We start from the raw sequence: 16564 nt of genomic DNA on the forward strand, positions 1-16564 counted from the left end.
CATAAATCACCTCTATTTTAGATTTCATGTCCCTCTGATTTATGGCTTTAAGAAAAATAAACACGAGTTTAGGAAATAAGGGAAAAGACTTAATGTGCCAACCTCAGTAGCTTTGACCACATGTAAATACTGCAGCCAATTGCTGTTTCTCTGCCAGCCGATAGCAAGAACAAACATGCAAATAGACATGTAGCACTTTTCTTCAGAACTTAGGATATGGTCCAAAACCACCTCACCTAGGGACTTGAAGATTAACAGGTTTTTAGCGTTATAGTAGCTCTATGTTTTGCCAGCTCTCAAGATAAATTAGGGGTACAGTCTCCTGAAAAAAACACAGTATGACATTCACTATACAAAGTTTAGGCCAGAAGGGACTTTTATCATCAGTGCACTTTATTTAAATTTATTCCTAATTATGCAGATCTGAAAGAAACCCAAACTACAGAAAATCTGAACAGTCTTTCAAGAAAGCGTTTCTAAAAAGTTAAGTGAGTTTAATGTGCGTGACATTCCAAAAATCAATCCCATCACAACAACAGGTATCCTGACTTTTATAAGGTGCAAGCTCCAAATACCCATGTGATATCACCAAATAAGTTTCCAAACTGGCAAAAAACAAACAGTTCTAAGAAATACTAATTCCACAGGAACCAAGAACTAAGAAATGCCCAAAATGATAGTGGTTATATAAGAGATTGGATTAAGAATAATCTACTGTGATGTGTGCATATTTACAGAAGACTTGGAAGAACAGAGTTTAAAACAATCACTTGAAGAAAGGTTAGTTGTTAAAGGAAACAATTTGCTGTACTAGATTATATTTATAAGACCAAGAAAAAAGAAGTGAGCAGGAGTAGAGATCAGGTATTAAATGCTGGCTTGACTCCTTTTTTAAAGTAAGATCAGATGCCCCAAGAGCACTTCCTTCCATGCAAGATGAAGCCCTTTCAGCAACACACACTGAAATTTAGTGGTATCTCACACAGCCTGAAATCACCCCCATCACAAGGGGCTTATCTGCCTTTATTTCACTGGGGATATAACAACTGACAATGTGTAATGAAGGATTATTTAATGCTTGATTGTTCACCTAAGAGTAACGTTTTTATCTTATTCTGTGTCTGTGCAGCCAAACCACAGCTGCAATATGACTCTGCCCTGGTGGGACAGGATGCAGGCAGTCAATAAAAAGAAGTTTGCCTTCCTACCTAACTAAATTATTTGCCTTTTAATATCACTCTTACCCAGCACAGTAGAAGGAAGAATAAAAAGGACAATAGATTGTTCAAAAACTCTGTACTGTACCTTTGTTGTGATTTAATATTTGGGATCCTGGTTTGGGCTTTACCATCAGAGAGACAGAGGCAGGTATTGACAGGAAAGGCCCTTCTCAGGAAGGTAAGGTTGCTTGCAACATCCGAAAGCTGGTGTTTCTGCCTCCTTGTTTTACACGTGGAGGGGGAGGCAAGGGCTGAATGCAGTACTGGGTCATGGCAATCTACACAACCCAGATCATTACAGTAATTTTATCATTATACACCATAAAAAGCATGCCAGGGCTTGCTGTTAAAATTCTCTGTGTTAAGATGTTGGTTGGTTCACTTCAAGTGATATTTGATTAACAAAATGTGATAATGGCATCTGCAAGAAGAGCAGATGTAATGGCACATGTGTCTCGGTGGGCAACACTTCCTATTTTCTCAGTCTTTTTGCTACCAATTTACTGCACTGCTACTCCATACCCAGTCGGGTTGGAGCTAAGCAGAGCCTGGAAAAAGCCATGCCAGCTCACAGCAAAAGCCCATCAGGCCCAGCAGTGTGGAACAACATGTGGCCATCCAAAGAATGGCACAATTAGAAAGTAAGCATGTAATGAAGCTTTTCCAGATTCCACCAATTTGCGGTTTGGGGATTTGCCAAGATGGGGAGGGCTATGCATGCACATGTGTGTGACCATCAACTTACAGCCCTCACCGTAAAGCCTACAGCAAAACAAATAAAAAACCAAAACAACTACCCTTCCTCCCTACACCATCCATCAACCTTTCAGATTTGCTAGAGCCCTGCTTTTCTGGACGTCTTCCTAGCTGGCTTCTCAGGCTTCCCACTTTACTCCTGAATATCATGAATTACACTTGAACGTTTTCAGCATGCCAGAACACTTACTATTTCAATAATGACTTCTCCAGAACTTTTTCTTTTATTGCTATGAATGTAATGTTTCCAAACAACATTCTTGATTGTTAGACTCCAACAGTATTGCTGTGATAACCCTCTAAGAACCCCATCTCCTCCTGAGTTACTGTTATCCTTATATTAGCTGCGAGATTTTGAGAAGAAACTGGCTCGCAGAAGAATTTGGTTGAAATGAATTATTATTCAGCAGGGCAAATCCAAAGCTAGCATCCCCTCTGGACAACTAATGCTTCATAAGTTTTCACCAACAGTTGGAGGCAGCGACTTGCCAGAATATGTAGCTCTGTTCAAACTATACATGGTGATATTTGTGATGACTGCTTGAATCAAATTGTTCCTTCTCTGCATTTGTTTGTACTTATGCCAACAAGAGTCACAGCTGGGAAAAGTGAATTGCACTTTCTGTCTTCTGTACAGAAAGTGTTTAAATATTTATCTCTGATGTATGGCTCAGAAGAGGCTTGAAGATCTCCTGCTGCACTGTATTGCATCTGACAGCTCAGTGTTGAACAGAACATGTGCTTTCATGAGCTATGAAGAATTACTGTTTCTATCACTTTTGGACTAAAATGCTGGACCCATTATCCCATTATCCAGCAACACACACTGTACGTAAATGAACAGTTCTACATCCTTGGCCTTAGAGACCTTCTGACAAGCTCAAAAGAGCTGGCAAATTGTGCAAAGAAGCACTTTAGCTGAGAAAGAAATGTTTCATGAAACAAAAGATACCACTAGCAGGCACCGAATTGCGCTGCTTTCTGAGAAACTGGCAGGTTAACCTATCATTATTTTATCTACATATACAGTGTATATAAGTAGAACTGGAGACCTTCCTGGCACAATGTAGCAAGCATTAGGGGGTTAGACCCCAAAATTCTTTTGAGGAAGTTTTGGGCAGCACAAAGTCCTTGTCTGGGTACTATTTTCAGACTTAGACTCTAAAATTGCAGCCATGGCGTGCAATGCGTGAGACGGTTGTCATGAAAAACATTCCACGTTATAAACTACTACTCTAAAAGCACCAGGGATTGGGCCAGGAATCCAAGCCTCAAGTGATATCAAATGACTTATTATGCTATTTCCTTCCACCAAAGAAATTACATCTTGCAAGAAAAACCAAAACAGATACCTGAAATTAAACAAATTCTGTCTGGCAATTAAGCAGGCGGTAAAAGAGCAAAAAGAGGCTGTGAGGAAAGATGGGTTAGGTTTATCCTCTATACTGACACACTGCTTCCCTCCTTGATGAGCCTGAGAAATATTGCTGTAATCATCATATCAACATTTTTTTTGCCTTCCAGTAATTATCCCACTGTATAATTGAAGCTTCTGAAATTGATGTAAGCACAACTCCATAAAATATAATAAGAACCCATGGGTGGAAGATAAAGCAGTGCAAATCAGTCAAGAAATAAGGCACCATTTTTCTTCTTTATCAGAATAATTGACAAGGACTGAGGTAAATCCTCTGTCACTGGCTATCTTTTATCGTGACGTTCTTCCAGAAGATAAAGGCACAGGCTCAGGGAAGCGCTACAGCTTGAAGTAAGGAGACAGCTCACTGCAACGATACTCTGACTTCATTTGTTAAGAGTAGGTTAAGTACCTGGAAAAACAGTCTAAGTCAAATACCTTACTTTGCAAAAGCTAAATATTTGAAAGTTACCATAGCACCTCAATATTCCCAAGATGTAACACAAGAGGACAGGAGAGGAACTTCTGAAATACGGCCTCCAAATGCGGTCACCGCAACGCACGCCGCTCAACCCTGGCAGCAAGCCAATGGCCACCTTCTTCAGGAGAGCAAGATAACAGATTTCAGGGATAACAAATCCCTCTCCTTCAAGCCAGCGGTGCCACACTGAAACTGCTGGCTCTTGATCAGGACTAATAGTAAGCACAGAAATACGAACTGACAAGCTGATCATCGCTGAACAGCACGCAGCTCTCCTGGCGGACAGATGAACAAACAGAGCTTTAAGACCAGACAGAATTAGCACAGGGAGGACCACAGTAGCTCATCCAAGCAATTGATGCACATGCTGGGAAGGACATGATGTTGAGAAATTCAAGCCTGATAAATTTCCCACCACTGAGCCAAGAAGTAGAGGGCTAGAGGAAGAAAATATTGCTGTCCCTCTCAAGAAAGCATTACATAAAGTATAACCACACACCCAGAGTATTTCACCATCCCCTTACATTTCACTGTGGCATTTATGGCATTTACCTTACCTGTGTGTAAGGTATCACCACTAAAGAATCAGTGGAACACAGTTTATCCCTGAAGTAACTGCTCTCCAGTTGGTGAGGGTTTTTTTCACAGGTACCTCACCTGCAATAATTGACTCACTGGGGACAGGGTAGCCCCTAATTTGCTCAGCAATTCAAGCAAACACACAGATTTCCCTATCCAAAATACATAGTTTGTTACCAGTCACAGGTTTTCCCTCTTCCTCCCCTTTTACAAACATAAACTGAACTGAGGTGCCAGCTAAGCCCTGCCATTACTGAGATGCAGAACTACACTGTGACTGCAGGCAAAGGTCCATGACAGGAACCCCCTGCAGTAGCAATGGGAAGATCTTCCCCCAAACCACCCAGAGGCCATCCAGGGTGCTCGAAAATCATAAGGCACAGACACACCATGCCACTGAATCAACAGTCTTATCTTGGGCAAGGTACTGACTCACCAGTAGAAAAACCCAGCTCAGTTCTCGGTGGAGCACAGAGTAATGTGTTAGGAATAGAGCGCCATAAAAATAATCAGCACACACATCTCAATCCTAACAAACCAATATGTACAGAGCCTGTAAAGTCTCCTTTGAGAGCATCAGTTATACAATATATCTAATTTACATTTTTCAAAGAAATAATAAAAGCTCTTCAGCTTGTTCCAAAGGCCCAGTGGGAAGGAGAAAAACCCTCAAGACACCTATGTGGCAGCTTTGCAGCAGCATGAGACTAAACAAATGGAAAAACCTAAAATAGGCTGAGACAGTTTATCATTAATCAGTATGAATTACTTGGCAGAATGCAGTTATCTTTCAGTGCAACTTAGTGGCACCTTTCCCAAAGAACTAACACAAACATGAGCACATAGCAAGAGATTCAGGGAGCAGGGGAAAAGGGATGTCATCGCTGACTGAGTTGCTGATGGCAAGAAAAAAAGAATGAGACTACATAGGGCAGCACCTGTGTGGCTGAAAAACATGACTGGCATGTTCCAGCTACTTCATTTGGCAAGGTTAAATTCACCACAGAGGAATCATAATCATATTACAAAACACTCAATTCTTCTGAATTGCCTCCTTGCAGTCAGATACCACCTCTCCACCAGTTCTATTTATTCCAGCATTTTCACAGGACAGGGACAACAATCTGAACCCTTTCTCTTGTATTCATAAAATATCATTACTGTTGAACATACGAAGGTATGAGAATACAAGAGAGAGGCATTATCTTTATTTAGAGACAGATATAAATGGAAAACCTACAGACAAAGCTTCCAGCTCAGACAACCTCTATCAAGCCTACAAAGAAGCCCTTGTGCTGGCAGGTCCTGGCAAAGGATCTAAGTGTTCAAACTATTCAGTTTTTCCAACTAAATGAAATAGTTTAACACAAAAGATAATTTATGTATATGGATTTGGTGATCAAAACATATAGCTATCAACACAGTTTTAGTGAACTCTGATTTGAAGTCTTGAATAGCTATCAAAGAAATTTTGCTTTGACCCTCAAAGCTCATTCCCAGAGGCTACACAGATTGAAAATCTCTTTCCTGTATTTGCATATGGATATACCTGTGATATCTTGGATCCCACTTATGATTGCCTTTTGCATAAGGTAGTTTTGCATTTACATGCATCAATAAAAACTCAGGTAATTTACTCATTTTATGCATACTTAAAAGGAATAGACAAGTTCTAAAGTGATTCAAAATATCAGTTCCCTTGTTACTAGATTTAAACAAAGTAAGTGGAAGATTCAGCAAATGACCGGACCGAAGACCTTGCATTTGCAAGCCTAAAAACACCTAACTTCCAAAAAAAGACAGGCAGAGAAAGTAGCTGGACTGAGTAAAAAGCACCAGGCCAGGGCAGTTCAGATCAGTCTCCACCCTGATGGAATCACCTTTACTATAACTTTTGCCCAGAAGATAAAATAGGAACTCAAAAAGAGTTCAAAAGCCATGTCTGGAAAACAATTTGTGGCAGTCCTGTTATGCTTACGTGTGAAAACCTATGTTAAAATTGCTAACTGCAGGTTATAGCTCCCAGTAACTAGAGAAAAGGAGCGAGAACTTCCCTTGCATAGCAGTGTTAAAAGATAAACCTGCAAACAAGGTCAAATTATCCAGATGTTTGAAAGGACTTCGAGTTTGATCAGTGAAAGAAAAAAAAAAAAAAAAAAGCCCAGAGAGACCTCAGTGAAATTCTCAGACATGAAAAGTGGTTGTCCCACATTAGCATTGCTCCAGTCATTTCACACATGCTTCATTCATGTAAAGAAGGGTATTACCACAAAATCTGGAGCTGTGACAAAATAAGCTTCCCATGGACTGAGGACCCACAAATTAGAGACAGTTAATCATTACTAAAGCTTTGTGAACAACACTTGTCAAATACATGAGCAATTGCAAACACCTACACAGCGCTATCCAAAGCCACAGCATGAAGACAGCTAAATAACAGATATCAAAAGTCACCTCTGTCAACTGAGCTTTGGACCAGCCTTGTCATCAGACTTCCACACAGAGATAAAGAAGGTCACTACCATGCAAAGAGTGAGGTTTCAACACTTCTAATGGATAAAGTCTTTTAATCCACAGCAGCATAAACTGCAAATAACTGATCTGTAAAAAATTCTCTGTTCTCTGTCTCAAGCCCTAAAGTTCAGTGATGAAAACAGTAATAAGCTCTCTATCTCAAATGACAGAAAAAATGTACTGAACTGACCTTCCATTGATCCTTGGGAAGCAGTTTCACTACCACGATGTCACCATTCAGGGCTCTGTTGCGAGCAACCACTCCATCAATAAAGATATCGCGAGCTCCATCCTAGTCAAAGAGGAAGAAAAATTAAGTGCCAGACCAAAACACATTAAATTACAGTTGTTATGAGGTTTAAAACACTGCCATCAAAAAAGACACACACCCTAGTGAGACAAACATCCTCCAGTTTAGCATAGGAATGAAATGGATTCCCCATATGTCCTTCAACATACAATATCTTTCAGCAAACAGAAGAAATCCTTGTATGGATGTGCCAGTACAGTAGTTCCACACTATTTACTCAAGACAGAGCCAAGCCCTCAAGATGTGTTGTCTGCAAGCTCTGCTCTGTTCCTCTACAGTTACTCTTGGGAACGGAGAGAGTTTTCTGCAGTCACAGCTCTTGACGTGTTAATTTCCCACCTCAAGCACTCAAAGTCAGTGTTCAGAACATGTTTACAGGACTGTCTCTGCAAAGTGCTCCACGCAGAGCTCCTGCTGCTCTCTTGGTGAGGTGGGAAAGCAAGGACATGCAGCTCCTGGATCAGCAGGTCACTCTGTGAAGGAGGTTTGGATTCTAGTTGGGGATGAAGTCTCTTGTTTTTCAAATGAGTTAACACCATGCATTCTGCATTTGGCACAACTAATGTTAGAAGATATTCCAAATAATGATGATTACAGATGCCAACTGCAAGCCAGGAGATCTTTTACTGTAACAGACATGTTAGGACACCTTCTCTGAATACTCTAGGCTAACATCCTTGCACAAGAGCCTCTACTAATTGCATGCAGTTTGATTATGCACCCCAGACACGTTTGGCATTCAGTTAATCTAAATGTGGTTTGAAAGATTTTCTTCATTGGGTGAATAAAGTTTCCTGAAGATGCCAACACAAAGATTTTAGCTTTTAAAGGATTGCCAGTTTTGTCTATTATTATTATTATTATTATTATTATTATTATTACTATTGACAGTGCTCTTGCTGCTTTAATTTCTGTTTTTTCAATAATTCAGTATATGAAGAATCCTATGTGTCTGCTTACAGTGCCATGAACATGCCAAACTGTGAGCTTTTAGTATCAATATGAGCAGTTAACATAGTTTCTCTAAGGAGAGTTTTCTTAGCACAGTTTTGAGGTACAAGAAAAGAGGATGAGTTTCTTTAGATTAGTACTTCATTGCCTTTCAATGAAAAAACCAGCCTCACAAGAATTCAGATTCATAACTTTAGTCACTTCTCAGATACACACTCCTGAGTCTCACATGCATGAGTAAATCCAATCAGAACTACCAGCATGCTCTGTCTCCAAGAAAAACTTCTTTTATAACCTGAAAACATGAAGTCCTAATATCACATAAGTATCTTACTCTGCTTAGATACCAAAACAATAAAGGGAAGAACCCTGTCATGATACAAAACTAAGGCTGTCCTCCAAGAGACCGAATTACTCTTAGAAAGAAAAGCAGTAGCAGCTCAACAGCTGTGTGAAAGCTGCCTCCCATGACAAGATGCAGAAAAATTGCAAAGCCTCTTGGACCAACATAATTCAAATTGGAAACTGTTCTTTTCAAAAAGCCAGATTTTTTACACATGGTCTTATTTCTCCCCACCCTTTCCCTTCAGCCCCAACTCTTTACCTAAATTCACCATATACATAAAAATAAAAAGTTCAAAGTCACTTTTTAAGGTAATTTTCTGTTTTGTTTTGTTTTTTTTTTTCTCTGTACCTGTAATTGCTCTGTGCTGCAGGACACAGGCTAGCATTCACAAAAATTTGTTTGTTCCAGTTTTTTCCCCCTTCCCTCCTGTGTCGAAGAAAACACCAAGCAGACCTTTTCTTCCACTCTCTGTAAAGGTGCCTGATGTGTCACATCACCTACTTAAAGCTGCATCTCCACACTCTGCAAGTCTTGTCTTTAATTGCAGCCAGTCACTCTCATTCCGAACTATATATACACATACACTTATATATGTGTATGCACACCTGTTTTGCAGAAGTTAATTTCAATGTCTGCAACAAAGCTGTAATCAGAAAACTGCCATCAGTTTTGGCTCTGCCTCCAAAAAGAAACATCCCTATATCTTGAGCTACAGGCTCACGATTGCTGGGTGAACTTACGCACTTCCAAGAACATTTGTGCATCCCACTTCTTCCTTTGCACAGCTGGCACTTGAGATTACTAATGCAATTAAAACAGCACCGAATGTCAACAGAACACAATCACTTGCAGTGTCTCAGCTGCCCCCAGGGTGCATATACTGTATTGGCCACAACAGCTTCAGACTTCCGTAGCCCCCTCCAGGGAGCACAAGGATTTCCCTGCTCTGTGGCCACTTGGGAACATCACTGGGGGTGCTCACTATCCCTCTCTGATAAAAGGAAGATCTGCAGTACTTCCATCTGCTCTGGAAGTGTATCTCACAAGCACAGCAGAGCTACAGTCACTCTGTCACTCATGCACAGCAGTACCATCCTTCACATTGATGATGCCGGCATTTCAAACCACGCTACCCTGTGCAGGGAAGACCCGAGATGGGAGGCAAAGATTTAAGTGCTTGGGTCTGTTCCCTGGGTAGCTTTCAAGAGAAAAGCCCTGGGCCTTCCCTTCAACTCTTCATGCAACAATGAGATGAGCAGACAGAGCACATGTGCAGCAAGAAACACACTGGAACTTCTGGTGCCAGAAGGTGAACAGCTGTTGCATTTGAACTCCATGAAGCCCTGGCCAAGTCATAGCTGAAGAGAAAGGGGTACAGTGCCCTAGTCAACAGCAGGAGAGAAAGGGTGATTTTTCACAGCTGCAGCTCTTGCAGCATCTGGCAATGATGGGAAGTCCAGCAGAACACCAAGGCTGCAAACCCTCCATTATGGCAAAACATATTTTACAAAGGATGAGCTTCCCAAAGCCTATGTCTTACAGGACTGTGCCTACACTAGCCAGAGTCATCTTCATCCAGGTGCTGATTCTGGTGGTTCTGGTATTCAGCTCCATAAAGGACAGAAAAGTAGAAAGACAGATGAGATAACCACTTCTGCTAATCCTCCTTAATGTATGTATTCCTGCATATAAAACAGGCACAAGGCAACAGCTGGACATGAGAGGGGTGATCAGGGATAAAGCCTCACATCCAATTAACTCTTGAGAGTAGCTGGATTTCTCCTTTAACCTTGCATTTAACCTTTGCAGAATATATTTAACAGCTGACACCACACCTACAAGGACACCTGTAAATGAAGAATCACAGTTCCTTTTACCTACACCCAGAGCGCTGCCCCACTGATGTACCAGAGGACTGGTCTGTACTGGTTCCTCTAGCTAATCTTAGTCTACTTTGTGCACCCCCAACCTTTCCCCACCCCTGCAATGCTAGCCTTCTCTAACAAAGAGGGCTCCAAAACAGTACCCCGAATCAACAATGTGCACTGACAATGCCATGAATTTCAAGGCTTTCAATCCAAGCCCCAAAACAATAGCGCTGTCAGCAGCAGGGACAACAACAGAATCAGTGTTTCACTGTCTCAGGGCAGGCTCTGCCTTCTCTCCCCCACACCAGCAAAACATTTCAATATAAAACTCTCTCTCATTGACAGTAACATTTTGACCAAGTCAGTTCCAGATAAAAAGATTTGGCTGTGCCAGCTGTGAGGTCACCATCCCGACTGGAAGGCCCTGAAATTGCAAGAGCCCTTCTTTTCTGTCAAAATAAGGAAAGAAGAGAGAAGAGGTGCAAGCCAGTCCCATGTGACAGAAGCACATCCCAAGCCAACCAAGATGCAGTCCATGCCAAAGCGGGCACATGAAAAGGAATCACGCATATTATTTCTGGAATGACTTTTCAAATTAGCTCATGCAGCAGATCGAAAACGGAGAGCATATTTGTTTAGGGAAGATTAACTTAAATCAGTGGAAAATCTATAAAACCTCTGCAGCCATAAACCAAGGGTTTCTGATTACGCTATCTGGTGGTCCTCAAACCTGACTTCAGCTGGCCTCTGTGGGACCCAGAAGTATCCCCAATTTCAGCACAAGAGAAGTATTTCTTTGAGGTACAAAAAAGCAGGATTTGTTTGGGAATATTTGATATAAAAGAAAATCCAGATCGTGTTCATTTATTCCAACTCCTTCACCTCTGAGTGACCTTCTGCGCACAGCATAACTCCTATCTTAATGCACCTTTACTTATGAACTTTAAAGCATTATAAAATTACACTTACTGGAGATGGAATGAAGGCTTCATGGTACTTCTTAGGATTTATTCTCAAGGGCCCCTAAAAAAAAATAAAAGAAGGAGAAAGATTATGCCTGAATCTTATTAATTTTATATAACACCAGTTAAATTAGAGAGCTGTGGGTAATATATCTACTGTGAAACATGAGAGATACATCTAAATTTCCATTATACATTTCAAGTCTTGACAACTTTGCATCCAAGCAATTTCAAGCCAAAAGGCAGTTTCATGATAGGTTTCAGCTGATCTACTGCAGTCTGTCGTCAAAGAGATGTTGAATCATTAGTTGTTGCTGCTACTGGGTGAACTGAGGATCCAAGCCCTCCCGTTCCCTTCACACATTTTCTGCTGAGCATCCACCAACTTCACTAGCAAACAGACAACAGAAACAACTTGGTTTGCTCTGTCTTGGAAAAGGAGAATGTTAGTTTTGCTTATTTTGGAGGACACAAGGAAAGAGGAAAAGCTGAGCTTGCATGGCAGCAGGTATCAGTCTTATGGGGCTCTGGCTGCCTAGGCAGTTTCTACAAATAGACAGCAGCAGTAACTCTATGATAATAAAGAACATTACAAAAAAAGAATCAAAAGGCTTTTCCAAAAACAAACACTTAAAGTCTACAGGATTAAATTCTGTTTAAACATGCTTACAGTCAAACTATCTTAAATACATTTGAAACTCCATGGTCTATCTATTTCTGCTTTGTTATCTGCCAACTCAAAGCCCAAGTCACCTGCAACAAATTCATATCAAATTCCTCCAAAAGTAAACCAACCAGTTTTGCTGCTTGCACTCAGGTCCACCCAAGAGAAAGGCAGAGCCAATCAAGGCCTTACAAGCTACTCAGCAGTGCCATTCTCATCCCAAGAGGGTTCTGGCAATTGGGATTCAGTTGACTGCAGTTCAAACTGACAGCATTTGATTCCTACAGGAATACAGCTAGGTATGTGCCTTCCAACAGGCTTCTGCCCTGGGCTGAAACTTCAGAAATTTCTCTGCTTGTGTATCTGAAGTAACACTGGCCAATTTATTACACGAACAGATTCCATCTGTTTGCACTTCTGTGTTAAGCAATCATAGGAACATCTCACAGGAATTGCTTCCTTAAAAATTTACTGCAGCAAATAATTTTTCTATGTAGTCTAGGAAACACTCAGACAATATGAAAATAGAGCTGATTACATGTGAAAATTTTGCTGCCTTGAAGAAGACTTTGCAGATTTATGAAGGTTTTCCATTGTACTTATTTCCTTTTGTTTGGAAATACTGGCAGCATATATGCTTATACTCTTTAGGCATTATTTGAATACTTTGCTGTACTATCTGACTTTAGGCCTTACATAACTAGTACTAACAAGCACACGAGTTCCATGGCAGTCAACAACCCAGGACAACAGCATGGAAACAAAGCCGACCTGCTGGGAGCAACCTCAGGGATATTTTATGCTCAGGCAAAGCAAGAGCTGACTCGCTGTCATCAGCCTCTACTAGCACTGGTACCCACTGATGAAAAACTCTCAGCGGTTGTCTTTCTCCCATTATTTCCCAGAATCAGTCATCAAGAACAATACGCTGTTACTAATGGAAGCTGCTAGAGAGAGAAAGGAAAAATTGGAAAGCGACGGTGGCTCCGCTTGACAACGAGTCAAACAATTTCCATCTACCCACCAGCACAAAGCAGATGAGGGGGATATCCTGTGTTCCTCTGCAGAATCCCCTTGAATAGTTTGGGACAGCTGTCAATCAGTCAGGTGCAAATGCCCATCATGCGCGTGAAAAATCAGGGTTTGTGTCCGTGGCCCGGAAGGCGCCAGAGCGGCGATGTGCACATGGATGCCCAGCCCCAGCACACGCACAGGGTTACCACGCTTACCCTGCAGCCTGTTTGTCTGCATTTTATATGCACCACCTAATTACGATCAGCATTAGAATTCTTACGTCAAGTAGCATTAAAATACTTCAGCTCTTTCCTTTAAGCAAGAAACTCCCAAAATTTATCTTAGAAAGCAGATGGGCCCTATTATCTGTGCCTATGAAAATCCTATTTACAATGTTGTACATTTCACGCTGTGATATCATATCTGGAACCAGTCACTCTCCCCATCTGCAACGAACAACTGTTCTCATATGTGTATTAGGGGGTGAGGATCTGGCTGCAGAGTCTCATGATGTCACACTAATGTTGTATTACTTTACAATAGCTTGCAAATAATAGCTGCTATATTTATCAATGTTTTTCTGTCAGTAGGGCCTCTGTTATGAAAGGGAAGAGAAAGGCCTGCAGGAAGGTTTCTAAAACACTTTCTGACGATTCAAGTCAGCTTCATATATACTTGCCAAAAAAAGTTTCTAACCTTATTGAGCTTCCCCAGTGAGACACCAAAGCTGCTCTGCTCGAACCAGGGTAGGCAATACTCAGACTAAACTCCAAGCGTCCTAAATCAAGCAGTTCATAACACCTATCATAACATATCTGCCTAGATCCATCTGTATGTACAAAACACCAAAAAAGGGCAGGGTTCACAAGCATCTGCTTGCTACCGAGGTCTCCTATGAAAAAACAATTCATGAAAATTAGGGAAACCCCGTCCTTCACACCCAGAAAAGAGCAGCTTTCCAAGGGAAAAAACCCTCTTAACAGCAAAGCAGGTTCTGCCTCTCTGTGCGCTGCGCACTCTCGCTCCGCCTGACCCAGCAGCCCTGCAGGGAGGGTCTGGGAGACACTGGAGGCGTGGAGCAGACATGAATTTCTGGCTGATGCTTCACAGGATGATTATGGTCCTTTGGGTCAATGCTCTTTAATACACAACCCGATTTCATCTGTTGTGTGTAATCATCATCCTGCGCTTACGTAACCACGCAGAAGTTATTCCGTCTTGTTTGCCTTCAGACCACCCGATGGGATTCCAACAAACCTGATACACTTGGTGTTTGCTCCCTGCGGTTCTAAGGGCAGGGAAGTGGGAATTCTTCGCACTCTTCAGCACCTCAGCGCAGAGCCCCTTGCTTGCGGAGGGACACTTCCGCACGTGTCGCATGATGAAATGAATCCAGGAATCCACAGGGCACTTCTCGGTGCTACTTATCACGAAGTGATATGTCAGACACAGTACCAGAAGTCATTAAAACTTGTATTATTGACAGACATCAGCACCCTTAAAATAACCTTTCTTTCATCCTGATCTAGGGCTTAATCTTCACGGCACTCACGTTTCGTCTGAGTTACGTCTGCCAGTAGTTTCCATGGGTTGGGCTTTCAGAAACATTTAGTTGCCAGGGTTCAGCAAAAGTCTCAGTGTTCATGGTAGGCTCTTTTTTCTCTAACAGATCTCTTAAATTCTCACAAAAACACATGCAGATTCAGTGTTTTCAGGGCGCTCCAGAGGACAGCCCATGCTCAGACAGTCGTGCTTCTGCTTGGGAGCACTCCAGTTTGCTCAGGACCATCAGATCCAGACCAATAGGTCTGAATCTCCCCTTCCACAGGTTCTTGTGGAGCCTTTTTGCAGATTACCATGCCAGACCCAATGCCCTGCTTTTGGGGATTAACACAGCAGGTATTTGTTCAGCATCTCTTGCCATTGTACAGAACAACGTTGAATGTCTGTCCATTCACTGAAGTTGTTTTCACGATCTCACTTATCCTGGTTGAGGCTGCAATGACGAATGGTCTTGACAAGATCATAAGGATGAATGAGCTGAAGATGAGATATACTGAGCTGGGATGCCCATGATCTGACACACAGTTCTAAATGATTTAATCCAACTTCTACAGTCTCAATTGTTTTCCTGAGATGTGGAACTGGATGAAAGGAAAACAGACACAGCCTAAGAAAGCACGTATGACTCTTCCAGTTACGCAGCACATGACCTGGAGTAGACACTACACATTTACAAGAATTTGAGATTGTTTTGCCAGAAATCATGCAATCACAGGTCCGTCGGGACTCAGCATCTCAGTGGGATTCTCAGGTGATAGTCATTGCCTGGATGTGCCTCATCTGCAGCTGCACTTGACCTCATAGGCAGGCTACACACACTGCACTTAATGCTATCAGGCTGTATTATCAAAAATGGGTGCCAAAAACTCTCCTGGAGGTAAAGCAGAAGCTTTAGTTGATGCCATATGCCACTGCAGCCCTGAGGGAAGTCACGACTTGAGGCTCCCCTTTCTTCTCTAATCATTTGCTTCCCATTGCAGATGTCTATGATGGTCTTTAAAAAGGCACTGGCCTAAGGCCCAAGCAGCCCAGTAGACCACACTGATCATCAGCAGGAATATGACACAGAGCTGTTTTTCTGAAAGTTAAGAGCACATCAGACTGGTCTGCAGGATGGAATCAGGCAGTCTTATAGGTGAAAGCCTCATCACACTTCAAGAGATTGTGCCACTATATTATTATATGAGAATTACTGTACAAATATAACAAGAAATCAGACAAAATTTGAGGTGATGTCATTTGTGACTGCAGTGTATTGACGAAAGTAAGTATCCCAACCTCACCACCATTACAATGCTAATTAAATGGCAATGCACCAGTGTGTGTTTGGGTAAATGATGCCTCAGCATGGCTGTCATGCCCTCAGTGACTTCCACCTGCCCTTTTTCCCCAGCCAGTCTGATCTCACTGGGATGCCAGGTGTGTCCTGGAGAAGACTAAACCATGTTGAAGATTGTACTACGGATGTGGTTTGAGGACACTGTCCCCTTCTCCATCTCAGCCCTGCCTGCCTCTGTGCATATCTCCTTCTGGGATCCAGCTACCCACACTAACAGCAGGTCCACCCTCAAATTCTTCAGAAAAGAATTGCTGCCTAAGGAGGTTGTGGTTTTGCTGCTCCAAAAGGAAGCACAAACGTCTTTGTGAGAAATTTCAGCAAGAAGTATCCCGCTAAGGGCGCAAAAAGCATGGACACTGGACATTTCAGGCACCTGAATTAGCTCTCCCCTTTTCAGTCCTGCTGAAACATCTTCCTTTGACATGTAGGCTTCAAATATACTCTTCTTCCTCCCTCGAGTGGGTTTATTTAGATTCTTTCTGTCACCTGATGTTGGGACAGCAGCGTAGGATCCTCCTGCAAACAAAAATTCAGAAGTGTTACCTTACCCCCCAAACATGTCTGTGCATCTCAACAGCAG

At 42.0% G+C, this 16564-nt stretch overlaps 1 protein-coding gene across 4 annotated transcripts in view; it reads right to left on the reverse strand.

Moving 5' to 3' along the window:
- The window catches only part of DIS3L2 (DIS3 like 3'-5' exoribonuclease 2), a 184292-nt gene that overhangs the window by 149030 nt on the left and 18698 nt on the right, over positions 1–16564 (reverse strand). For all 4 annotated transcript variants that reach the window (XM_027890613.1, XM_027890615.1, XM_027890616.1 and 1 more), the window contains 3 exons: positions 16358–16500; positions 11412–11465; positions 7158–7259 (listed from right to left, as the gene is read on the reverse strand). In XM_027890613.1, the coding sequence (XP_027746414.1) occupies positions 7158–7259; positions 11412–11465; positions 16358–16500 (299 nt within the window). The remainder of the gene's footprint in view (positions 1–7157; positions 7260–11411; positions 11466–16357; positions 16501–16564) is intronic.

This window comes from Empidonax traillii, unplaced genomic scaffold (genome assembly GCF_003031625.1).
Source record: "Empidonax traillii isolate 1590-97213 ecotype Southwest subspecies unplaced genomic scaffold, ASM303162v1 scaffold292:size1342341, whole genome shotgun sequence".
NCBI lineage: Eukaryota > Metazoa > Chordata > Aves > Passeriformes > Tyrannidae > Empidonax > Empidonax traillii.